A 27,816-nucleotide genomic window follows, 5' to 3' on the forward strand; every position below is an offset into this window, starting at 1 on the left:
TTTGCTTAGCCTTGTCTTGTAGTTATAACGACAGAATATACTCTAACGCGAATTTTCAAAAGTATGCTTGTAAAAGTACATGTTTGCTTTAGTGCACCCCACATTTAAATCCAACTTATCCCCCCTAAACACCTGTGAACAAGTGAGGGTTTGATATTATAGACGTTTCTCAAGTGCAGGCATGCTTTGAGAGTCAAGTGTTTCCAGGCTGGGTGCCTATAAAGATTTGCTGACACTTTGGAACTATACTATTGCACATGGGTGGGAAATAATTTTTGAGGGGGCCCTCCAAGATTCTGGAAAGTGGTCAAAGGCTGCACTTTTCGGTGGAGGATGTGTGGTTTGAGATGGATGTTGGGTGCAGAAGGGATCTTGGAGTAGGTGATTGGGGTGCAGGAAAGGGTGTGGGGTCTGAGAGGGAGTTTGGGGTTGTGACCTGGGGCAGGGGATTGGGGTTCAGGGTCCATGAGGGAGTAGGAGTGCAGGAGTGAATTTTGGGTAGGGTGTAGCAGGGGTGCAGGGTCTGGGAGGGAATTGTGACCTGGTGTAGGATGTGTGTGACCTAGGATAGGAGGCGGTAGTGACCTGGGGCAGGGAGTTTGGAAGAGGCAGGCTCTGGCCGGGAGACACTTACCTAAGGCAGCTCCTGGCCAGCATCCCAACAGGGTCCCTGAGACAGGCTCTCTTCTGCAACAGCCCATGGGATGCTCCCCTGCCCCCAGGCCAATCATCACAGCTGGTAGTGGGGACGGGGGAGCACACAACCTTTCTCGCCCCTGCCAGATTCGAGTGGTGCTTAGAGAGAATCGCAGAGGGGAAAGGGAGAAAGACTTCTCATGCTCCCGTACCCCCAGGCCAGTTCGGGCCTGGGAGCATGAAAGTGCACAAAGTCTGTCACCCTGCCACATTCCCTGCCAGGCGTATACCTCACTGATCAAAACAGCTGGCGGCTCTCTCTAGGCGCTGTGTGACCCTGGTGGGTGGGGAGGAGGAAGGAGCCACTAGATATTTTGAACAGCCTCAGGGTCTCGGCAGGCCAAATCAAATAGCGTGGCGAGCCATATCTTGCCCACCGATGCTCTTGAAGTTGTGGGCCAATGTGTTATTATCATAGACAGAACATAATTAAATCATATTTTTTTTTAGCTACTCTTTCAGGAAAATAACCCTGGAATAAAGTATGAATACACTATACGTAAAGAAGGAAGCCTGGAGAATGAAGTAGAGGATCCAGAATATTTTTGGCAATATGGAGGCTGGTCGGATTGTAGTGTAACGTGTGGAAGAGGTTGAAAATACCTTTTTATTCTATTATGTTTTTAATTCACTGACAACTGATTTACTCTGTTTATTACAGACAGGGGAGATGCATGGGGGGCATGAGGAGTCACATGCCCCACATGCTGTAGGTGTAAGGGGCTGGCCAGCAGCTGGCAGGGGAAGTCTAACCCTGCACTGGAGTCCCTCCACCCCACACTCACCAGCAGCAGCTGAGCAAAGCAGCTCTGCTCTGGGAGAGGGGCTGGACTATTCCACACTCCCTGGTGACAGAGTAATGCAACTGAAGGAGCAAAAGTGAGCCTTTGTCCCAAGGCTTCTAGGGTTGGCTGTCCCCAGAGGGTGAGTCTCCACCCTTTGGTGGTGGGTACCTTGACCACTGTATGAGCTCCCCAATATTCTACACCCCCCCCCCTTATCCTTCCTTTGCCCCAGGGTGCCGGGTCTGTCCATCACCAAGTGGGGGAGGGGTGTGATTGTCCCCAGGGAAGGCTTGAGCCCTTGACCTCTGGCTCCAGAGGCAAGTACCTTATCCACTGTGCAAGACCCCCCCCCAACCTCTTGACTTTCCGTGCCGCCCCTTATCCTTCCTTTATCCCAAGGGTGGGGGACAGGGCTTGAACCCTCCACCTGTGGCTCAAAAGACAAGTATCTTACCCACTGCACAATCCCCCCAACCTCCCTCTAGTCTACACTCCTCTTACCTTCATCCCCGGAGTACCAGGTCTGTCCATCACGAAGCAGCAGTGGTTGTCCCTGGGCAGGCAGGCGGGGGGGAGGGTGCATGGGCTTAAGCCCTTGACCTCAGGGTCCAGAGTCAGGTACCTTATGCACCATGCCACTTGCTCTGCTTTCCTCACCACTGCTGATGGCCCTGCTAGTCTCCTTCAGCATCCTCTCCCCCCCCATTCCAGCTCTGCTAGTCCCCTGGGCCACCTTAGTTGGGGGAAGAGGCAGGGCAAGGCTGGAGGGAGGTGGGGAGAGAGTGTTGCAGGGCAGGGAGAGAGCAGGGAAGAGGCAGGATAGGAGCAAAGCAAGGCTGGGGAGGGGTGGGAGAGTTCCTGGGGTGGAAAGGAGTTGTCTCAGCCCTTATCCAGATGGTGGGAGGGGCATGTGGTCAGTGGCCCCCAGATACTTCCTCACCCATTCACCTCTCATTAAAGATTAATAGAGTTTGAAGCTAGAAGGGTCATGTAGTATGACTTCATACACAGCTAGGTTTGGTAGAATTTGACTTAAAAAAATCCAATTCTGACAGATAATATTGACGTGTTTAAGCATTTTGCCCCCTATTTATATTGCGTTCATTTTCACAGTTGTGGGAAATAATTGGTTCCGGGGGAGTGTGACACAGTAGACATATAATGACCATATACGTAAGATTAAAAAAGTGAAAAGATTTATAAGATGGCTGTCAATAAATGTTATGCTGTATTCATTGCATGTTTTACATACATTAAGACGGGACCGTAATAAGTTCACAAATAGCATTTGCTTATTTTGCCTATTCATAGATTTAGGATATCATCAATGGAAATATTTTTTCATAGGTGTGTTGTTTGTATGATGAGGTCATTGTTTACTAATATAATTCTAATCTTCTAAGCCAATATATAACACAGGTGATACAACTCCTTGAATTAATTCCTGATGAACTAGAACATATCTAAATTTAATGATGAATTTAAAAATTGCTAGTGATGGAGACTCCACCATAATTCTTTGTTAAAATTTCTTAAGGTGGCAAATGGTTTTTTATAACATTTCACCTGAATTTCATCCTCTTCTACAAACCTACCTGAAAAAATTAGTTTAACAGTGAGGGTACTCAATGGTGCACATTATTTCCTGTCTGTACTTGTCTAGTTTCAACTTCCAGCCATTCAGTCTTGTTAGTCCTGAGTCTGCTAGGCTAAAGAGCCCGTTTTTGTTCCCAATGTAGGAACTTAGAAACTGTGATCCTGTCAGTCCTTACCTAGAGCTGAAAGTAAGCTGGTTCTCCCTGGTGCACCGAGAATGCCCCATACTCTTTGCTTCGAGATGTATAGCTTTGCCTGTGGCCATATCAAGTGCATTACACTTGGCTTACTAAGAGAGACAGATTGTTCCACATCACTGGTGTGTTATCTCCATTATATATCACTACCCCAATCTTTGAGTCAGCCTCAAGTTTTATCAGTGATTTTATTTTTTCTTCCAAGTCATTGATAAAAATGCTAAATAGCATTGGCTAAGTGCTGGTCCCTGCAGAACTTCACTAGAAACACATTGGCTGAATTATGATTCACTATTTTCAATTACAGTTATCATTTAAAAAATAACAAGGTAGCACCTGTAGCACCTTAGAGACTAACAAAAATATATAAATAGTATCATGAGCTTTTGTGGGCACAGCCCATTTCTTCACATGACAAGCATGGTGAAATATAAAGCTTGAAATATAAAGTTTGAAATATAAAGCAGAAAAAGAGGGGATGGGGGAGGAGAAAGAAAGGAGGGAAAGGAAAAAAAACCCTGTCAATTAAAATTTTTTAAAAAACAAAAAATAGTCCTGCAGCACCTTAGGGTACATCTACACAGCAGCATTATTTTGGAATAACTGACGTTAGTCAGAAATAACAAAAAGAGTGTCTACACAGCAAACCATTATTTCAAAACAATGGCGAGCTGGAGGACGACTTACTCCAACTCCTGTAACCCTCCTTTTACAAGGAGTAAGGGAAGTCGCTGTGTAGACATACCCTTAGAGATCAATAAAAATGTAGATGGTAGTATGAGCTTTTGTAGGCACAACCCACTTCTTTACATGAATGAAGTTAAGGGGTCAAGGGTACAAATAAACAGCAGAGAAAGAATGGAGATGGGGAGTGAAAGAGAAGGGAAAAAGTGGGGAACAAATATTGTCAATTAGAATGTCCATGCTAAATAAGGCTAATCGAGTGGTTTCTAAGTATCTGGTGCTTAGCTGTTTATGTCGTTAGGGTAGGAAATATACCAGCCCATTCAGTTCAGGTCTTTGTTCAGACCTCAGTTTCAGGTGTCAAACTTGTAAATGAAACCATCAATTATTAGCTCTGTGATCAGTTCCTCTTAAACTGTTGAGAGGACAGTTAATGTAGAATTTCTCTGTTGGAATATAATTAAAATAACTAATAATTATTACAGTGCACTCATAAAATTATAACAAGCAGAAATGCAAAATGTCACCTTAGTCATCCTCTGGCTGCTGTAGTTTTGTTCCCTCCTAGTTCATGTAGTCTAATTATAAATGACTCAAGCAATCGGACTCCTATCACTTTGCAGTTGAATTGTTAGAAAATTCAACGAGGAGTCCTGTGGCACCTTAGGGTATGTCTACACAGAAACATTATTTAAAAATAAAGTAACTAGTGTTATTTCGAAATAACAGTCCTCATCTACACAGCAGGAAGATATTTTAAAATAATGTTGAAATACTCTCAAGCTGGAGAACTTACTCCAACTCCTGTAACCCTCATTGTATGAGGAGTAAGGAAAGTTGGAGGAAGAGTGCTCTATTTCAAAATAAGTGCTGTATAGATGCTCCCAATTTCAAAATAAACTACAGCCACTCCCTGAGTTACGAACAAGTTACGGACCAACACTTAGTCCGTAACTCGAAGTATTCGTAACTCGGATCCCATAGAGTTACATGGCAACCGCACTGTTCGTAAGCGCGGATTGCCATTCGTAACTCAGATCTGCATTTACGACCGCTTTGGTCATAAGTGCGGATGGTCATAACTGGAGGTGGTCGTAATGTGGGGAGCGGCTGTATTTTGAAATAAGTGACGCAATTACCATAGCTTAATTTGTGTAGCTTAATTTGAGTAAAGCCCTACTGTGTAGACTCACAGCAAAGGTGCGTCTACACAGCAAAGTTATTTTGGAATAACGGTTCCACTTCTGCTATTTCGAAATAGCCCCTTCAAAGTAGCCTACTTCAAAGCCTACTTCAAAGTAGGAATAAGAGATCCTCCGGAAAAGGGCTTTTTTCCGGAGGATCGGGGCCAGTGTAGACGCTCTTTTCCGGCTTTTCTAAAAGCCGGAAAAAAGCGGCGGACATTTTTATTTAAATGCCGCGGGGGATATTTAAATCCCCCGCGGATTTCGCTATTACGACCTGTGAAATTAACATGCCCCTTTCGGAAAAGGGGCCAGTGTAGACGTAGCCCTAGTGATGGAGACTCCACTACTTCCCTAGGTAACCCATTTCAGTGCTTCACCACCCTCCTACTGAAATAGTTTTTCCTAATATCCAACCTCTCCCACCACAACTTGAGACCATTGCTCCTTGTTCTGCCATCCGTCACTACTGAGAACAGCCTCTCTCATCCTCTTTGGAACCTCCCTTCAGGAAGTTGAAGGCTGCTATCAAATTCCCCCCTCACTCACCCTTTCTACAAAACAGAGGCTTCAAGTCTTTTCTTTAAAACACAAAATACATTTTTGGAGACAAATGCTACGAATAGTAAAAAGTAAGTTGATTTTTTAATTGATTGGTAACTTTCAGCTGTGAGTAAGATTGTTCTTCAGAGATGTTTGTTGATCTCAATAAGAGCTATTAGATAGCAGGAAAGTCTAAGCAAGATAATAGAAATACCATTGTCTTAGCCATTTATAACTAGACTGCATAATATAGTGGGGGAACAAACTTGCCCCTGTAAGGGGATGGCTAAGAGAACATTAATCTTTTCCATTTCTAATTGTTAACATTTTTGTGAGTGTTGGAAGATAATTATTGGTTACTTCAATTACATTCCATGAGATTTTAGTGTTAAAGAGACAAACAAAAAAATCAAAAAACAAATTAAGTGTGAAGTCAAGTGTATTAAGACAGCAAAGAAAAACATTAATGCTGGTGTTTAAATCTTCCGCACGAGGAAAATAACTATGGTTGTTTATTTTCCATTATTCGAAGAACTGTCTTGTTACAGATTTCATTTTAGGAAATTAATGCCTGGGGTCAATGTGATTTCTTTTTCATGCTAATTGTTAGGTCTGTCACGTGATTGATCACATGATTAAAAAAATTAATTGCTATTAATCACACGATTAATTGCACTGTAAAACAATAAGAATGATATGTATTTAAATATTTTGATTTAAATTACAACACAGAATACAAAGTGTATAGTGCTCACTTTATATTAATTTTTTTATTACAGAACATTTACACTGTAGAAAAAAACTTCAGTTCACCTCCCTTAGGTATTGTAGTGCAAATTCTATCATGAAAACTGAACTTAAATTCTTCTATATAATCAATATATTTGTATCCTATTCAAAAGAGTCCTTTATTAGCTCAGCTCCAGCTGCAGGCAGCACAGGTTGCTTCTATTTTCATGGAACATAACTTCCTGTCTCAACCTTCTATTCTGATTAGCAGGACTGCAAACATGCAACTGCAGCTGCATGGGTTATTCCTAGTTGCATTATGTTTGATTTTCAGTTGCTAATGGCTGAACACACAAGATAGCTGACTGCAGTCTTGTCAAATTCTGGGTTACATGCAAGTATGACAAATTCAGAAGCTACAACACTTGATGCCATTTGAGAGACTTCCATGCAGGGTTTATCCTCAAAGAGATTCTGAGATGGCGATAAACGTTACATTTAAAATGAAGGTTTACTTGTACATCTGAGATATAAAGATTGTCTAGTGCTATTTTTATTTTCATGTTCACTGTGCATTATAAATATATTATCTAATGTAATATGAATAATATATGAAACAACACCTCCTATATTTTTCCCTGCCTGTCTTTTTAGAGCAAGTGGTACCCTTCTGTACCAGTCATGATATTATCACACCAAGTCTCTGTGTTGCCAACTGTGTCATAATTGTGTTTATTTACTGGTATTTCAAGTTCTTCCTGATTATTCCTCATACTTCTTACATTAGTACGCAGACTACTAAGATACTGATTTGTTTACACACACCCCACCTAGTTCTGTCTTTTTTCTCCTTTATCCCTGCTACTACAGTCCTCCCAGTTTCTGTCCTGTCTCACAAGTCTCCATGTTTTTGAATTCCTGTGGGTTTTGGTCACCTGCCCCTCCCCCCTCACCCATTCAACCCTCCTCATTAGATTAGCCAATCTGTATCCAAATGCTCTCATACTGTTTTAGACACCGAGTGTCAAGGCAGCACATAAATCCCTTAAATAATATATTATTTGATTTATATAAAACCTTTACTTTGCTTTTTTTCTTGCACATTATTCTTTAAATAATTGTTGATAAAAATATTGCAGATACATTTAGTCCTTCCTAAAGGCCATAATCATGTTTCTTAGAATTAGACTAAAGTGGCCTTGAGCATAATCTTTCTAATAGAGGACAGCCTCTTGGCTGAAAGATAGCATTAAGCAGAATGCAAAAGTTTATCTCTCTATAGAAATAGTAAGCATGTGGTAAATTTTCAAAGCTTATAAAGGGACTTAACCACAAGATGCCTATTGGGGTTAATTAGTGTATACCCACTAAATCCCTTCTCAGCTTCAGCATTGCAAATATAACTCCAGATGTACATGTTTAGTTCAGCGGTGAAGTTTAATCCAAAAGTTGTGGTGTTAGTTTTACAAATCAGTGGTCACTATGTTTTCTTTCTGCATTTATGTGCTGATTTTCAAAAAGTTAGGGATGTAAGTTTGTGATGATAATTTGTGCATACAATCTGCATGATTATTTGTGCATTCAAAGGGCAATGTAAAACACTCTGTGTGTATATGCATGAGCACACATTCATGCATACAATCAATTTCATGCTCATTGCAAATAAGCATGCAGTCACTCGGATGCTTTTACACAAGCACTTTGTACTTTCTGACTTTTGCCAACACTGACCCTTCTTATCTACATTTTCACTACTTTTTATGACATTTTCAAGGGAAGTGTTCAGACGCTGTGTGTACATCAGAAAAAGCCCAACCCAGCCACGCTTCAACAGGCATTTTTGCTGGTAAATTTAACAGAGGAATTAAACATTGAAAGGAAATGAAAGGTGAACTGGACTTTCCAGTCAAAAATAGTCATTCCAGCTCATAGTTGACCTGACATAGGCAAAGAGCAGGAAAAATTTTGTGGGGAAAAAAATCTCAATTTGATCTGATTATGTTTGATACTTTTTGTTTGCATTTTCATGAGCATTGGTGTAGACACATTCAGTTTTTGCGATTGTTGGATATCCATGTCCCTTATGCCTCCTGCAAGGAGGTTTACAGGATCTGTCAAAAAAAAGGCTTTCTTTCTCGACAGATCCCCCTCTAGACTGCTACTTTGTGCCGACAAAGTGCTGAGTCTGCAAAATGTGGTGGCCATTTTATGCAAATTAGGCACGGGCTATTTAAATCCCTGCCTCATTTGCAATGTCGACCTGCCTAATCTGCATCCCTCTGCCGACAGAGGGATGTAGTCTAGATATACCCTCTGAGTGTGATCGCATGCAAAAAAATCTCAATTGCACTGAAAGTGCTAGCTTAACCACTTCTGTATATAGTTATTTTATGTATTTGAGAGCGAGACTATCAGGCACAGAAGGATTGGAAGAATGAAAACGTGAATGATTTTCAAGCATCTGACAGCAGGTCTGTACTTAAAATGCTGCAGATATGCCTATGTAGAACTTCAGAGAAGATGCTACCTATGTTAACGGTAGAGTTTCTTCAGTAGCATAGCTTATTCACATCCTCGAGAAGCGGTAGCTGTGTCGGTGGAAGAATTCTCCCATCGGCTTAGTTCTCACAGAGAATTAGGTCGGTAAGACTGTGTCACTCTTAGATGTGGATTTTTCACACCCTTGAGCAACATGGTTATAGCAAGTTAATTTCTTAATGTAGACCTGGCTTAAGTGATAATTCAATGGGACCAGCAGTGAGAAGACAGATGTAGGAGGGATGCTGCTTCATCAGCCAAAAGGCCTCTTTCCTAGAGATACTCCCACACATGTTCTAGTTTCTTAAAATAGAGCAAGGTCTCTGCAGTAGGGATCAAATCTCATGGACTGATTTCATATACACATAGAGCCATATCAAATTGTTGCTAGCATGCAGCAGGGCCACGCCACTGTGATCGGGGGAAATAGCTAAACAGAAGCAGTAATTCCATATAAACGTTGTAGAGGCCTCAGTTTAAAGAAGTATTTAAGTATGTGTGTTGTGTGACTTGTGTTTTAAATTAGACACGTGTTTGAGTGTGGAATAGGTCAGGGCCAGCATGAGAGATTTCTGACTTGCTCCATACAGAATATTAGATATTTGCAGGCCTGCCGACAGGGGGAGGAAAAAGGGGTAACTCCCCCAAGGCCTGGCCATTCAAAGGGCCTGAGGCTCCCAGATGTTGATGACGCTACTGTAGCAGCGGTGGTGGCCAGAGCCCTGGGCCCTTTACATCACTGCGGGAGTGCCACATGACATGTTCTGAGCAGCTCTAAGGACTGGGGTGAGCCAGTGCAGTGGGGTCTGGGTAAGGATGTTAAATATCGAATTATTTACTAGTTGAGTAGTCAATGGAATTTCCACCAACTACTTGACTAGTCGATAGGCACTTCCACATTCCTCCTTTGAAATGTACAAGAGCCCCCACTGGAGCTTTTGTATATTTCAAAAGAAGAATGCAGAACTCCTCATTTAGCCTCGGCCAGTGAGAAGTCCCAGTGACTCTGGGCTGCACACGGGTGCCAGCTTTGAAATGTACAAGAGTCCCCAGTGGGGGCTCTTGTGTATTTCAAAGTGGAAGTGCCCTCATAGATGGAGCATGAAGTCAGCGAAGGACTCAGAGTCCCCCGCTGCCCCACGTTCCATGCTGTGCTGCCACTTTGAAATGCCATGCAGCGCCTGGCTCAGCCTGGGTCACCTGATCCCGGGCTCCATGTGGCATTTCTGCGGAACCCGGGATCAGCTGGGGACTCCCCAGCTGTCCCCGGGCTCCATGAAAATGCCATGGCCCCTTTGAAGTACCCCTGTTCTCTCCCCCCCCCCCCCTTTGCTGCCTCTATCTGATAGAGGCAGCAAGGGGAGAGAATTGACCAGTCGACTCGATTATCCGATAAGCATTTGCTTATCGGATAGTCAACTAATCCTTAAAATCCTTAGTTCTGTGTGGCACTGAGAGTTGACTGATCCCTGCCCTGCCTCTACTGCCCTAGGCCCTGTCCATTCCAGGAGCACGGAGCAGACTCCTACCTGACAAAGGGGCCCAACATGGCTGTACGCTCCCATGGATATTTATAGTTATCAAAAATGGCAATGTTTGTTTTGTGACTGTTTCATTTAATCTAGTAGCATCTTGGTGTGCACATATTATACCCTCTGGTTTTGAAGTAAGTTATGTACATCCATAGTGGAAAGATTCAGGACTTATACCCACCTTTAACTTCTAACCAACCCAGGATTTTCTGAAGTTCTGAAAATAAAATGGATCCACTTAAGGATCCTGTTAAAAATAGGATTTGTGTGATTACAGCTTGAAATAAATGGCGAGACTAAAATAGGCGGGTATACTGATGTCTATGGTCAGATGTCAGAGATAAGGGCACATGTACTGTAAACAAGACTTCTGTACATGTTTGAAGAAGCTACCTCCATCACCTTACTTCTGCTTCAAAGTGCTTTCCAACCAATGAAGTAATGTCTTGTATTGGACCAGTTAAAGAAACAAGTTTCAAGTTTTCAGAGCTCTTCTTCAGGTCTAGGAAAAGTACACAAGGGTGTCATAGCTAAACCCAAGGTGGACAGATTGTTTGGCTTACATAGTTAACATGTTCCAAGGCACGATGCAAGGTGAAGTGGCCCATTAATACCCTCCAGTCATAAGGCATGGCTGTACTACTGAGTTAAATTGGTATGTCAGCTTAGGTCAACCTAAGTGCGCACAGTATTCCTCCTGCCACTGTAACTCACCTGCTATGCTGACCTAGTAAATCCACCTCAACAAAAGGCTTAAGGCTTAGGTAGTTCAACACACATGGGTCTTAGACACTGCATTATTTGCATTACATGTTGGCTGTCAGCATTGCTGTCAATTTCACTGCTGGTAGGATCCCTGTTTTGAAATTAGGGGGTGTATGTTCCAGCAGTGGGCCCCAGTAGTGCTGACAATTCTAGTCTTGCTGCCCAGATCTCACCAGGAGCCTGACTGCCGCCCAGGTTCACAGATCCCCTAAGTGCAATCTTTGTGCAATATTTGGTGTTGAGCACCCAGGTGGGAGCCTGGCTTCGGCTGGGAGCTCTGCAGGGAGCTGAGGGCCCAACTGGTAGCCTGGCTCTATCTGGGACCTTGGCACCAAGCTGAGAAGCCCAGGCTTTCAGGCCCTCACACTGCCCCCTTCAATCAGTGCATCTGCTCCTCGTGATATGCATGTCACCGACAGAAGGAGTGCATGGACATGAATCTCTGCAGCAATTCCTGCTGTGTCTGTGTTAAGCTGACTTATCTTTGTAATATAGACATGCCCATGGGGGGAGGGAGTAAAAAGAAAAACTAGCTGAGAGGGGAACTGTAAGTGGTTAGTTGATTATTGTAATGAGCCATAAATCCAGTATTTCTCTGATAGGTTGGGACCGAGAGAGCTACAACACTGCATTTCCTCTGTGGATCAATGAAGAGAGAGTATCTTGTGTTTGTTCATCCTTTATTTCAGCACAGAGGAATGGAGTGTGAGTAATAAATACACAGCACACAATCCAAGCTGAAACCTAAGACAGTGTTTATCTCCTCAGTGAGTGTTTGAGCCATTGGTATCTGGTTTAGCTCTATCTCTTTTTGTAAGGGATGGAAATATTTTTACGACTTTGAGTTGTGGCCCATTGTGTAATGGCTAAGACAGTTTCCCAAATGGTGTTCTGCAGAACCCCGGGGTTCCACAAAGTGAAAATAAAGGTTCAGTGAGAAAATTCCATTATAACAACATTTTATTATTTAAAAAATAATAATTAATCGGTAAGCATTCATGAATTTTATTGAAAACAATTTTCATTTGTGTTTGCCATGGTAAGTGTCCCTGTGTAATGCCAGCTTAGCAAGAGATTGGGGACAATGATGTCACTACTCAATGCTGCGCTCGTAGTCAGTCAGTGGTGCGATCGCCTGTTATATACCACCCTAAATCTCAGTCTCAGGGAGTGTGGATCACATGGTCACTGAATACGAATATACTAGCACCATGTCAGACAAAGTCAAAGCTTCAGCTGTCAAACCAGTTGCTTGTACAGGAGTGCGCAGGTAGTTCTCTCGCGAATACTTTACTTCAGTATAGTTGCGTGATTTCTTGTATTTAAAAATGTAACCATGACAGATATAAATTAACTATGATTTGGGACCGGCTCTGTTCAATATCTTCATTAACAATTTAGATATTGGCATAGAAAATATGCTTATTAAGTTGGCAGATGATACCAAGCTGGGAGGGGTTGTGATTGCTCTGGAGGATAGGGCCATAATTCAAAATGATCTGGAAAAATTGGAGAAATGGTCTGAGGTAAACAGGATGAAGTTTAATAAAGACAAATGCAAAGTGCTCCACTTAGGAAGGAACAATCAGTTTCACACCTACAGAATGGGAAGCGACTGTCTAGAAAGGAGTACGGCAGAAAGGGATCTAGGGGTTATAGTGAACCACAAGCTGAATATGAGTCAGCAGTATGATGCTATTGCAAAAAAAGCAAACATGATTCTGGGATGCATTAACAGGTGTGTCGTGAGCAAGACACGAGAAGTCATTCTTCCGCTCTATTTTGCGCTGGTTAGGCCTCAGTTGTAGTACTGTGTCCAGTTCTGGGCACCACATTTCAAGAAAGATGTGGAGAAATTGGAGAGGGTCCAGAGAAGAGCAACAAGAATGATTAAAGGACTAGAGAACATGACCTATGAAGGAAGGCTGAAAGAACTGGATTTGTTTAGTTTGGAAAAGAGAAGATTGAGGGGGGACATGATAGCAGTTTTCAGGTATCTAAAAAGGTGTCATAAGGAGGAAGGAGAAAACTTGTTCATCTTGGCCTCTGAGGATAGAACAAGAAGCAATGGGCTTAACTGCAGCAAGGGGGGTTTAGGTTGGACATTAGGAAAAAGTTCCTAACTGTCAGGGTAGTTAAACACTGGAATAAATTGCCCAGGGAGGTTGTGGAATCTCCATCTGTGGAGATATTTAAAAGTAGGTTAGATAAATGTCTATCAGGAATGGTCTAGACAGTATTTGGTCCTGCCATGAGGGCAGGGGACTGGACTCGATGACCTCTTGAGGTCCCTTCCAGTCCTAGTATTCTATGACTCTATGATAGATTAATCTATATATCATGACCTTGTTTAGCATTTGTTTATTATTATCCTTGCTTATTTGTAGTCTACTTTTTCAGCTCCATATATAAGACTGTTATTAGGGGTTCCGCAAAATTATTTCGAGTTTAAAAGGTTCCCATGGCCAAATCAAATTGGGAAACACTGGGCTAAGATATTCCAAGTGCTGTGATATGCTTTTTATTCTTCTAATATGACCAAGAATAATAAATTAACAGGGAATCGTCCTCTCCTTTTGAAACCAAAACTAATACAGCACAATTGTTGCTTTTCAGATAGTTGCTACTGCCTTTTCCTTTTTGTTTTGAAAACCACAGACAGAAAACCACATTGTGAGATGGGTCTGGTAAGCCAACATGATCAATGTCTATTTGAAACTGAGCACAAAAGTTTAAGGATTTAATATTATTTTCACAGGTGTTCAGCGACAGACAGCCAGGTGTGTGAAAAGGGGAGGAAGTGTGATCAAAAACTCCTTCTGTGACCCAGAAATGCAGCCAAATGGACGACAAAAGAAATGCAATGAAAAGGATTGCCTACCCAGGTAACAAATGCTGTGAATACTAAGAGGATATTCTACAGGAGCACTATTCAGCATGCCTCTATAATCCAGTACTCTCTGGTTAGATGGCCACTTATCATGGGTGTGGCCAAGTTTCCTGCAGTCCTGTAAAGTTTGTTTACAGCTACCAGTCGAGTGCTGTTATGTACCTCTAATTTGCCCCTAATTGTCTTCTAAGAACCCAGTAAGCAGTGGAAATGTTGGTAATGCTGCTAGACAATATTGAGGTCCTGTGGCTCAGCAAATTCTCTGCTTTGGCCCTGGTCAGATCCCAAGGGTGCCAGACTGAAGAGATTCAACCTGTGTTCTAATTCAAAAATAGTATGAGACAAACATAGGGGAGGCAAAAGACATAGGAATTGCAATGACAGCTCAGACTTAACAGCTCAGACCAATATTTCATCAGTGGTTTCTAACAGTGGCCTTGACCAGGTGTTTCAAGAGAGAGTGAAAGAAAACCCATAAAGGACAATTTCAGGATTACCCTCTCATAAGCGAAGTGTCTTACTAATAGTTGATAGATAAGTCTCAGAGGGTAGCTATGCTAGACTGTAACTGTAAAAACAGTGAGCAGTTCTGTACCACCTTCGAGACTAACACATATAAAGCTCATGATCTAATATATTTGCTAGTCCCTAAGGCTACTTCTACACTGAAATAGCTATTCCGTATCTTTTGAGTACATCCGTTATTTCAAGATATAACAGGCTTGCTATTGTGATGTCCCTGTAAACCTCATTCCACAAGGAGTAAGGGACGTTTCAGAATAGCGATTTATTTTGAAATAAGTTCCATGTAGACAGTGCCAAATTTTGAAATAAGTCAGAGGGAAGGGTGACGGCTGGGCAAAAGGACTAATATCTCTCCTAGCCTCCCTTGAAGGAGAGATCTAGCCCTGCTGTTGCTGTACTACTGTTGCTGTCTCTCTCCTGTTAGGACTCAGATCTTTCAGCTGCAGGTGTTGCCTGCAGCCATTACCAGGGGCGGCTTTAAAGCCAGAGGCTGCCCCTGGTGGCAGGCCGCCCCAAAAGGGCGAGCCAAAGGGGGCTGCCCTTTGGGGAGTTCTTTGCAGGCAGACCGAGGGCAAAGGGTGTGTTGTGATGGTGGCAGTTTTATGTGATATTATAATTATTGTGTGTGTGTTAGTGTGTGCTGGTGAGAGCAGCACACTGTCGGTTGTGTGGTGGCTTATTCAGTCCCTGGTGAGATCAGGGAGGGCAGGCAAGGGTTCTTGGTGAGAGGAAGTTCCCTTTACCTGCCCAAACTGAAGGTCTGTGTTTGTTCTGTCTTTCCCCACCCTCCCATTATGTACTTTGGCACAGATGGGGTACCTGAGGGGGAGGGCTCAGATGGCACTGTGGCAGTTAGGGGAAGATATGGAAATAAGATGCAGACTGGCCAGCCAAGAGGAATGAGGTTTAGACAGTTACATGCTATACCTTTTTCCGGTCCTGTTCCCAGCCTCAGTAATTCTGGGAACTTCAATACCTGGCCATCTGAGGGTGCTGCTGCTGAATGCTAGATCAGTATCCCAGAAGACAGTTGTCATCCATGATTTAATCCTGGATGAAGGGGCTGACCTGGCTTGTATCACTGACATCTGGCTGGGAGTGGAGGGAGGTGCTGACCTTTCCCAGTTGGGCCTGGCTGGGTTCTCAATACAGCATCAGCTGCAGCTTACTGGTTGGAGAGGTGGGGTAGCAATTGTCTATCAAGATACTATCTCACTGGCTAGGGCCTTGGTCCACCAAAATGTTAGATTCGAGTGTTTTTACTTGATGTTGGGTAGTTGGGATAGGTTGGGTATGCTGATTGTGTACCATCTACCTCGCTGTACTGGCCGACGTGGTCTCGGACATGGCATTGAGGACCCCAAGGCTTCTGATCTTTAATATCTACGCTGAGACTGTCCTATCTGGTCCAACCCAAGATTTTATGGATACCTTGACCACTCTAGGAATAACTGACCCAATGCACGTTGCAGGTCATACGCTCAATTTTGGGTTTTGGACTAAGGGAGATACAGTTCTTGGGATAAGGGATGTGGCTACACTCCCTTTGTCATGGACTGATAACTGCCTGGTCAAGTTTAGACTATCTGCTGACCTTCCCCTGTACAGAGGCAGGGAACCGATTAAGATGATCCACTCTCAGAGGCTGATGGATCCGTAGGGTTTCCTGACGTCCCTGAGGGATTGTTCAGCCATTATGGCAAATGGTCCTGTTGATGCCCTAGTCAATACATGGAACATTGAGGTAGCCTGGGCAGTTGATATGATTGCTCCTATGTGCCCTCTTCAGGCTAGTCGAGCCAAGTTTGCTCCCTGGTTTTCTAGGGAGCTGATGGCAGCAAAATGGTCTGTGTGACAGCTAGAACACCACTGGAAGAGAACTAGAGCTGAGTCCAATCGATTGCGGGTTAGAGCTGAATTGCGAGCTTATCCTGTGGCAGTGCTGACACCGAAGAAAAGCTACATCTCCACCCGTATCATATCCGCACAATGCTGTGCAGTGGAACTGTTTTGAGTGGTGCAGGGCCTGTTGCAGTCTGGCACTCATGACGAAATGAAGGCGTTCTTGGCCCCACACTGTGATCTGTTTGCGAAGCACTTTGCAGATAAGATTGCTCGCATCCGTTCAGATTTGGACTCTGGTTGCTATGAAAGTGGGACACAGAATGTGTTGAGTGTACTACCTAGTCATTTTTCTCTGGATCAATTTCAGCTATTGAAGATCAAGGATGTGGACAAGGTGCTTGGAGGAGTGCAACCAACCACATGCTCACTTGACCCCTGGCCTTCATGGCTTATTAAATCTAGTCGGAACCTTATCTACCAGGCCTTTGGTATAAAACTTCCCCCCAAAATCTTAACAACCTAGATTTTGAGAATAAAACGCCACTGCCACTACCCAAATATTAATAGAGCAACCAGGGAGAGACTACTTGGGAAATCTCACCCCTAAAGTACAAACCAGGACACAAAAATTAACCAATACCAGGTTAATAAAAAGAAAAGAGAAAGAACTTTTATTATCAGGGCTCGACAAAGCATTAAATCTACTCACTCATGGCGAGTAGATTTTAGCCAGTCACCCTGTTCACCGGCGGCACACGCATGCGCAATATGGGTCTTGCGCATGCGCAGTGCGGGGCTGGTGAGCGGCTTTCGCCGCTGTTTGTCAAGCCCTGTTTATTATCACCACAATATTCCTGTTGCAAGCATAATGACTAGATGGAACAGTAACAAAATAATATACTCATGAAGAAGAAATTTACCATGGGCCAGGAACTTAGTTACAAAGGAGAGCCAAACCCATTTTTAAATGCACAGACCAGATCCCATTTCCCAAACCATAAAACAATAAAACCTAGCGGATTTATCTAAACTTTATCCTATTTATAGACTGTAAAGAGTATTTTCTTAGAGGGAGACATCCTGACCCCTTCAATAGCTGGAGAGAAACTGCCCAGGGACAAAGGAGGGAAAAACCCAAAAATTCCTTTGTTCCCATTTGAAATTCCTACCTAAATTTCTATTGGCTGCCTGCCACCTGGTTTAGGTAAGGGACATAGTTAATCCCTTAGTCCCCAGGATGCTGGCTAACTCTCATGATCATGACAGAGGTGCTCTTGGCCCCCTGCTGTGATTTGTTTGTAAAGCACTTTGCAGATAAGATTGCTCGCATCCAGTTGGATTTGGACTCTGGTTGCTATGTAAGTGGGACACAGAATGTGTTGAGCGTACTACCTATTCATTTTTCTCTGGATCAATTTCAGCTACTGAAGACTGAGGATGTGGACAAGGTGCTTGGAGGAGTGCAACTGACCACGTGCTTACTTGACCCCTGCCCTTCATGGCTTATTAAATCTAGCCAGAAAGGGATGACTAGCTGGGTCCAGGTGATTATTAATGTGTCTTTTTAGATCCGGTATGGTTCCCGCTGCCTTGAAAGAGGCAGTGATAAAACCGTTACTCAAGAAGACTTCCCTGAACCCACATGATATAAATAACTATCGCCCAATTGCTAATATTCCCTTCTTGGGCAAGGTACTTGAGAGGGTGGTGGCATTGCAACTCCAAGCTTTCTTGGAAGAAAGAGATTACTTAGATCTATTTCAGTCTCGCTTTAGGTCTGGTTTTGGAACTGAAACCACCTTGGTTGCCCTGGTAGACAACTTATGCCGGGAGATAGACAGGGGGAGTGCATCCCTGTTGATTTTCTTAGACCTCTCAGCAGCTTTTGATATCATCGACCATGATATCCTTCTGGGACACCTGGCAGAGTTGGGTATTGGAGGCACTGTTTTGCAGTGGTTCTGGTCCTACCTGTCGGGACGCTTTCAGAAGGTGGAGCTAGGGGACTGCAATTCGACCCCATGGTGCTATGGGGTCCCACAAGGTTCCATCTTGTCCTCTATGCTTTTTAATATCTTCATGAAGCCGCTGGGAGAGGTCATAAGGAGTTTTGGAGGACAGTGCCATCAATATGCAGATGACACCCAACTCTATTTCCCTGTGACATCAGAACCAGCTTTGGTGGTGACTGATTCAAATTGGTGTCTGGAGGCGGTGATGGTTTGGATGAACTCAGACAAGCTGAAGATGAATCCAGATAAGGCTTAGGTCCTGTGGATCAGGAGGCCATCCATTTCGGACTGTGGCGTGTCACCTGTTCTAGATGGGGTTTCTCTCCCCCTGAAAGAACAGGTATGCAGCTTGGGAGTCCTTCTGGACCCTTTTTTAATATTTGAAAATCAGATTCCTTTGGTGGCCAGGAGTGCTTTTGGGCAGCTTCATTTGATCCACCAGCTGCAACCCTTCCTGAACAATCATGACTTGGCCACAGTGATCCATGCTCTTGTTACATCCCGACTGAATTACTGTAATGCACTTTATGTGGGGCTGCCTCTAAAGAGCCTTCGGAAGCTTTAACAGGTCCAGAATGCGGCTGCTCGAATCTTAACTAATACTCGTTATATGGAGAACATTATGCTACTTCTTCGGCAGCTGCACTGGCTTCTGGTATGTTTCCGGGCACAATTTAAGGTTTTAATTATGACCTATAAAGCCTTAAATGGGCTGGGTCTGGGGTATCTGAAGGACTGTCTTCTCCCTTATGAACCTGCCCAGGGATTGAGGTCAGCTGGGGAGGCTTTGATTCGTGTTCCCCCACTTGTGGAGATAAGATTAACATCTACGCGGAACAGGGCCTTCTCAGCTTTTGCTCCCAGACTGTGGAATTTTCTTCCTCAGGATATTCTCATGGCACCAACGCTAGCATTGCTTCAGCGTCAGGCAAAAGCCATCCTTTTCACTTGTGCTTTTATTAATGTTTGAGTCTGTATGTATGTGTTCTTCTTCTCTATATGTTTTTAGCAGGTTTTATGACCCTCTGGGGTCTCGTATTCTAATTTTTTATATATATTTGTATCGTGTTTAAACATTTTTTTTGTAAGTCACCTCGAATATTTTAAATAGTGAGGTGGGGTAAAAATATTTAAATAAAATAAATAAATTTTGAAATTAACTCAAAATAAACTATGTAATTTGTGTATCTCAAATTGTGTAGCTTATGTCAAGCTATGGGTGCAATGTAGACACACCCTAAGGTGCCACAGGACTACTCATTGTTTTTAAAATTAATAATGCATGCTGTGGTGCATGATTGTGTGTATATTTTATACATATTTCATCTTATGTAATAAAGCCATGGATGTACACCAGTAGTTCCCAACCTGTGGGCATGTCCTCTTGGGGGGCACGCAAGAGGGCATGAGAGGGTCTAGGCCAGTGAGTCCCTCTCTGTCCCCAGCTCCACCTGGCCCCACTGCAGCTCTGGGTCCAGCCACAGTCCCATTTGTAGCTCGGACTACAGTCCCTAGCCCCAACTTCAGCTCCTGGCCCCAATTTCCAACGATGGATATCTTGGGTATGCTCACAGGTTCCATTATGGATAAAGGAGAGGCACAACAGAAAAAGATTGGGGACCACTGATGTACTTGTTACCCATATAAGTATCTAACCATTTTAAAAATCTTGCTAATCTTTTAGGCTTTCTTTTAGCCTCGCTGATATCTTGTGATAAAGGTTAATTTCTCACTGTGGGTACGTCTACACAGCGGTGCTATTTCAGGATAATGTCTGCTATCTCAAAATAGCCTTCTGTACGTCTTAACAGGAAGACTGTTATTTCAAAATGCATTTGAAATAACGGATTTGTTATTCTGAGGTCCTTTAAATCTCGTTGCATGAGGATTAAGGGACTCATTGAAATAGTGCTGTATTTTGAAATTTGGCTAGGTGTAGACAGTGCCAAATTTTGAAATAGGCTATCTTGAAATTGTTTGAAGCAGTTATTTCTTTTCAACAGTTTTACATCTTCTGCTGTTCAGTTATATTGGATGTTTCCTTGTTCTGCTAACATAAGGGAGGGTAAATAGGAATGCCAAATTTACTTTCTCTGTACTATTGATTATTTAATACTCTTCTCATGTCCCTACCTCAATGTCTGCTCTGTCTAAACGAAACAGTCCTGACATTTTCACATTCTATTCAAATGAAAGTTTTCCAATATGCCTGTCTCTGTTGCATGATGTTAATTTTTACTCATCGTGATTGTATTTATCTCTGGACACCTCTTTTTGATACATCTCTTTGTGAAATGGAACAACCAGAATTGAAGAAAGAATTCTAAGTCAGAGCAGATTACTGACTTATATGTGATGCACTATTTTTAGTACTGTTTTCTATTTCACTGCTTACATACCCAAATATGTTTTGCTTTCTTTATTTTTGACAAGTGTCTGTCACTAAGCAGATGTTTTCATTGAGCTGTCCACAATGATTTTAAAGGCTTTTTCCTTAGACATTCCAGTGATTTTAAACTCCATCAATGGGTGGAGTAATTAAAATTATTCCTATTGCTATGTATAACTTTGCATTTGTCGACACTGAATTGCATGATGTATATTGCTGCTTAAAATGTGAAGATATTAGGGGGATTAATGGTTTTATTACTTGTTCCTGCAGCATTCACAATTATATCTGATGTCTCTTTGGAGAAATATCTAGAAATGCTGTTACAGCCTATGTAAATCATTTTAAACATATAAAGTACACAGCTTGGTAGTAAATCTGCACGAATTGCCAAGGAAGTCAATTGACAGTAAAATCAAACATATTAACTAATGACTTCCATAATAGCTGAAGCTAAACTGAATACACAGGAACATTTTTATATTTATAAAAATATAAATTAAGCTCTCTAGTCCAAAGTTCTAAAGAGAAATGACTGGATTTTTCATATGTTAAAAGATCTTCAAGTGAAATATTATCTAGCTTCTGCTGCTTATATTTTGAAATCGCTGTTTCTCTTCAATAGCAGTCAGAGCCTGCTGTAGAAAATTAGATTGCTGTAAATCATCTCTTAGCAATTATAGAATTATGTTAAACATGACTTCGTGTGCCTAGTTTTCTGTACTCTGCTGAAGAGATGCTCTTGCTTAATCCCAGTCTGACTGACAATTCTAAAACCATTAATAATACTTTCTCTCTGCTTTGATAAATGTCCTTTATAGAGTACTAGTGGCAATAATTAAATATTGATAATGTGCAATGTAGGAGTTTCATAAAACATACTCATAAGGATTTGGTTGTTTATCTCTTTTTAGTTGTGATAATGTATTGGCTGTGATGTATATGAGCTGCTAGACAGCATAGCTACTACCTGTAAAAAAATAATAATAAGGAAACCAGATAATGAATCTAACTGCAATTAAAGCACACACTATGCCACATGAAGCATGGAACATAGGAGCCCCTCTTCTAAAAATACAGGGCTCTGCTACTGAGCTGATGGAGGATTATAGTTCCTTATTGAGCCATATAGCAATACATCCTCTTTATAAACTGGTTATTGTAAAGGCAAAACAAACACAGACTGATTTAGTCTGTTCCCCAGAGGCTAGTGTACATGCACATACCCACACTACAGCCATAGATTCATAGTGAGCTATTGCAATTATTTTCTAATGTTATGAAATCCACAACTAGATTCCCACAGCTGTGTCGTATACAATCCAGAAGGAGAGCTAAACTTCCTCTCTGCAAAGATAACAACACCCATGGGGTTTCCTGGTCTCAGGAGCTATATTGCCATCAAAGGCAATTCTCTTAGTAGCTAGTCATCTACCTTCCAATATGCAGATCAGTTTCTCAACAGAAATATCTGATCAAAAACAGTCATGAGGAAGTTTTCTCAGATAGCTTCCTTACCATCTATTGGATCTGATGGACTGAAAACATTTGACCACAAGATTAGCCATCAGACTATGAATTCAAACCAAGTCATACAGTAACTAGAAGACATTCCATTCTATCACTGTGGATTTACTTTTGATAAAATCTACATAATCACCTGTATGGCTGTAAGTCACTCAGGGGCATATCTTCACTTACACTATCTTAACTCGTAGACTCCCGGTTTCTGAGAAGTCAGAGTCCTAACACTGATGTTTAAGTGATTAGGGGCAAGTGATAAAACTCTTTTGCCCATTTACTAGTTAAATAATCTGAAGTTACATAAGACATTTCTAAAATATTGTATTTAACATAAATATGCAAAGTGTCAACCCAGAGTAGAATGGAAATGACTGACTCCTACATGGGAAGCTAGCATTTGATGAAAATTCAGATATGATAGACCCATTAACTAGAGTGGTATTGATAGGCAGCAACACAGAAAGATGCTGGTATGAACCAATGTAACTTACAATTATATTGTTTGGCTGGTAAGCAGTTGTTTACAGATGCTCAATATAAAATTCATTGTATTGTCCTAAAAGGAAAGAGTGATGTTTTTTCCTTTACTAACACTCTTCTGTACCTACCGAGTGAATAGAAATTTTCTTCCTTTCCTCTAAAGAAAATTGCCCTGGCCTTTTCTGACATGAATAACTGCTCAAACAGAATGCCCATAAATAGATAATTTGAAAAGTCTTCAATCTCCTGCCATCTCAGCAGTGTTCTCACATTCTAGTGTAAGCTTACTGCTGTTTTTAGGAGACAAACTTTTTTAACCACCTCTAATGGTTTGCTTAGCAAATTCCAGCAATCCTACGAGGACAGAAAGTATGATTATTATTTATATTACAGTAATACCCAGAAGTCCCAGCCAAGATTTGAGCCCTATTGTCCTGGGTGCTATAGAGAAATATGACAAAAATAATACCTAGGCCTTTTCATCAGTAGCTCTCAAAATGCTTTACAAAGGAGGATAGTATCCCTACAGCACAGGGAGGGAAATGACTTATCCAATATCAATGTGAATTGAACCTCTTGGATTCTTGTCTTGTGTGACAAGCCCTCCCTCATGGTGCTTACAGTCTAAAACCATGAAACAGACAAATGTTGAAATAAAGGAAGCATTTATATTTCCATCTTTTTATTGGGAGAGAATGAGGCACAGAGAAATTAAAAGATTTCTCAGTCACACAAGGATTGAACTCAGATCTCCCAAGTCCCTGTGTCCATGTTGGGAGAAGCAAATATTGCCTGTGCAACCTTAATTTGGCCCTCTGGCGCATATCCATTATAATACATGAAATACAGGCTATAGTTACCTGACCAAACACTGTTGTTCCACAGGACTCCTGCCTCACTCAGTGCACTGGATGGAACTGCTCTAGGGGTGAATCAGCACTGTGCAATGAATGAGACTGCTGTTGACAGGACTCTTGTCTCATTTCTTGCAAAATTTGGAGGGTATGTGGTGAATGAGGCAGGGGATTGCTGGTAAAGAAAGGGTGAGTCTCAAGACTAAGGCACTGAAGAGCTGGATTCTGTCTATGGCTCTGCCACAGAGTTCCTGTGTGATGGCAGCAAAGTCAATCAAAGGACAGGAAAAATAATATACTATTGAACAACCACTTTGTGATAAGAGAGGTCTGCACCCTCCCTTCTGGCTGGACCCCTCACCTCTGCACCCAGCAGGGCCATCAGCCACCACAGGCCCAAGGGCAAGGTGGGAGGGGGGAACAGCTCCACGTCCTCAGAAGAAGCAGGGCCGAGGGCAGTTGGTCCTTAGCACTGCCGGGGCCACAGTGCTGCTTCCTCCCAGCTGTGTGCTGGAGCTAGAGCCAGGGTGCAGTGCAGCCTCAAAACAAGCTACCTGCCCCGGGAGCAGCCAGGCAGCCACCAGCTTCCCCAGGGCTGGAACTGCAGCCAGGGTGTATGAGTGGTATTGTGTGCTGAGGTTGCTTGTAATGGCGTGGACAGAGCCTAGCAGCCCTGGGCCTTCCTTCTGGTTTATATTTGGGGTTTCTAAAAACTCATCTTTCAAGGTTTCAGTCAGCCACCAGGAGAGGTCAGAGAGCAATTTCCCCCTCTCCCAAACATATCCTGAGTTTATTTCCTTCCTCTAAAGTATGTGGGATGGCCTTAGGTGGAGCTGGGACTCTGGACAGTGTGGGCCAAGCCCTTTGGTCTCACCAAGAATTCTCCCTTCCAGCTGCATGGCTGGCAGGTTCTTGCTTACATGCTTGGGGTCTATTTGATCATCATATGTGGAGTCAGGAAGCAATTTTCCTCCCTATCGGACTGGCCCTGTCTTTGGGGGCCAGTTTCATATTCCTTTGAAGCATGCATGTGTTGGTTACTTGCCAGCATTATCTGGGAGTAGCTCATTAAATCATTTCCCTTTGATTGCAAGGGACATAGCAATGGTATGCCTCAGTCCCTCTTATTATCTCCCCTGATACATAATGGTCTAGCCTCCTGGGGGCTGTAACAGTTTGGGCTAATTTTTAGTGACAGCCCTGTGGCACTTGGAGTGAAACTTCCTGAGGGCAGAGAATGGGGGAGGAAACTGGGAAGCCAAATTTGAGAAAAAAGATTGGGATGGGGGAGGTAAGAAGTAATAGTGAGTGGTAAGAAGTGCAAAGAGTGATGTATTGCAAAATAGGATGCTTGGGAAAAGAGAAAATGAAACCTGATACCTATGCATGTATTAGATTGGCAGGTGTTTTTTATTTATTTATTTTTACTCTGCTTCTGTATTAAGCAGTATTTTGCCCACAATGAGGTAGAAAGTAATAGCTAGTTTCCCAGAGGTAATGAACTGATACAAATATTGCCATGAGGCTAACTGAGGAAATGGTAAGAAGTGTCAGCAAAGAGGTACATTATCGCTTTTTGGTAACACGGCCAAAATCCCCTGATGAGGTAACTGAATAAGTCCGATGTTCAGTCAGCATGAATTGAAGTGCTTTCAGAATGACAGTTAATACAGTCAATATTGAATATAGAAAATATCAAAGGTAGTACACGATAATTCAATTAGCATAGTAGGCACTGGTTTTGTTTTATATCATACACTAGAATTGAAAATATGAATGCTTTGTACATATGCAGCAGCCAAGGTTTAGTGGTGTGGATGGGGATTTAAGAAACATTGACTCCAGCTACATAATTTACACAGCGAGGGTTGCATATTTTACTTCAGCCTTCCCATGTAGTGGGAAGAAGAGTGGGGATGGTTAGTTTTATTTTGTTTTGTATTTGCTGAGAGACCAGATTAATTATGGAATTGTAGGAGCTTTTTCTTAAAGCAGAAGGAGTGCATCTAATGATCTTATTTAAAGTACTTTTAAATTTCTTTTGAGTAGTTTTATTTTATCAGTATGCTGGAAATGGGATGAGTCCACTCTTTTAGCACACGTTGAATACTGTCCCAAATAATTAACGCTGGTATTTAGTGATTCACTCCCATTAGTTGTTCTCAAAGATTTCAGTGCACATTTGGACTCCATTTCATATGAGCCTAGCCATATTTCTTTCTGGCTATAATGCTCTCTTATTGAAAATTCAGAACTTATATAAGCATGTGCTCATCCATTGACGCCTATAGAGTTGTATCCATGAGTTTGAAACCTTTTATGTTTTATCCAGAAGGTCAATGAGAGTTCCCTCAGAGATAGCCAGAGCTTAACTCTCCCTATCGAGTCTGGTTTGAATATTTTGGAGACTCAGGACATGGGGGTTTTGAAATGCAGGTATTATAGCATGCTTGTATCACCACCAGTCCTCATAACCCTGGAGACTTAAAGAATCCAGATTTTAGGTCAAAATTAGGGCTCATGGAAGTCTACTGACTCATGTAGAGTTGTACCTACTTACACCTCTGAATCAGCACCTGTGACTTTGCAAGCATCTGTTGACAGTGGAAGTTTTCAGAGGACATGCCTGAAGGTCAAGAAGCACATGTCATTTTTTTGTGATTCCTTCACGGACTTGTAGTTCACAGTTAAGCCAAACTCCCATTTAAGAAGATTATGGCCGCCTTCTCTGCAAATAGTAAGACCACAAGATGTTAATGCTTCTCAGATGGCTTTTAACCTTTTTTATCATGCAAGGCTGCCATGCAGGTATCCGAATGCATACAGTGGTCCAAGAATATGTACCAGGAAATAACTGGGTGAAATTAAGGAAAGCATAAAGAAGGCTTTTTCTTTAAAGAAAGAAAAATCTAAAGACAAATCTAATAATGATGTTTATTACAGTGTGAAATATTGCCCTAAGGAAAGCAGTGGTCACCCAAACGTCCTTTAAAACCAGACAAATCCCAGTAGTATGTGCTGTTGTGAACAATTCTTTACTGACAGAGGGACAAATGAAATGATCTGTTCAGTTTCTTCCAGTTCTAATAATTGGCATAGTTATTTGATTTCATTTGCTTTTGATACTAAGGTCATAATGAGCAAGTGAACCATAGGACCAAATAAACAAAATGCAAAACTTCCTGGACAGTATAGATATCAGTCACAGTTAATGTGGCTTATGTTCCTTTAGTATTTTAGAAATGTAATCTTCAGAGTCTGCTGCTGATACTGGGCCATTGTCAGGTGTTTAGTGGTTTTTTATGAATAACTTAAATACAAGCCCAGAACTCTTGATTATGTTACTTCTTCTGTATTGTCTGAGCCTCCCCAAAGCTAGCGTTATCTAGTATGCCTGAAACAGATTAATGTTCTTGTCCTCCTGATGGTCTGCATTCCCTTTGACTTGGATTACAGGTGGTGGATAGGAGAATGGCAGACGTGTTCAACCACCTGTGGTCCAACAGGAGAGAAAAAACGAACTGTCCTTTGCATCCAAACAGTGGGATCTGATGAGCAGGCACTGGCTGCTAAAGACTGCCAGCATCTGCTGAAACCAAAGACCCACCTTTCCTGCAACAGGGATGTTCTGTGCCCATCCGATTGGACAGTGAGCAACTGGACAGAGGTAAGCATGACAGTTGATAGAACTAATGCTTCTGTTCTGTCTCCACCTGACTTCAAACTTCAAGGTGGAAAATCTTTTCAGAAGGAATCATGGGGAGATTCAAGAAAGAAGCACGCTATCAGTGCTCCATTCCTCCAGAAATAATCATAAACCTATATACCCACCTGTATACCTAAATCAAAGCTCTGTTGTATAGTCAGGTTCAGTTACTAGTTCTGAGCTCAAATCTGTCAACAGTGGGGCAAATTCAAACTCAGAATCTGAACATCTTAATTTTGACCAAACATTTGGAATTTGAATTTCAAATTCAGCAGTAATATGATGGGGGGTTGGTTCTGCCAAGAAATACGAAGCTAGCTCCAGAGTCCTTCTACATATTTG

At 42.2% G+C, this 27,816-nt stretch overlaps 1 protein-coding gene across 1 annotated transcript in view; it reads left to right on the plus strand.

Annotated features, from left to right (window-relative positions):
• ADAMTS12 (ADAM metallopeptidase with thrombospondin type 1 motif 12) overlaps positions 1 to 27,816 on the plus strand; it is a 261,756-nt gene that overhangs the window by 211,568 nt on the left and 22,372 nt on the right. Inside the window, exons 16-18 of the mRNA XM_006116518.5 lie at positions 1,147 to 1,288; positions 14,008 to 14,134; positions 27,225 to 27,435. Coding sequence (XP_006116580.3) covers positions 1,147 to 1,288; positions 14,008 to 14,134; positions 27,225 to 27,435 — 480 coding nt within the window. The remainder of the gene's footprint in view (positions 1 to 1,146; positions 1,289 to 14,007; positions 14,135 to 27,224; positions 27,436 to 27,816) is intronic.

Source organism: Pelodiscus sinensis, chromosome 6 (genome assembly GCF_052426305.1).
Source record: "Pelodiscus sinensis isolate ZL-2025 chromosome 6, ASM5242630v1, whole genome shotgun sequence".
Classification (NCBI taxonomy): domain Eukaryota; kingdom Metazoa; phylum Chordata; order Testudines; family Trionychidae; genus Pelodiscus; species Pelodiscus sinensis.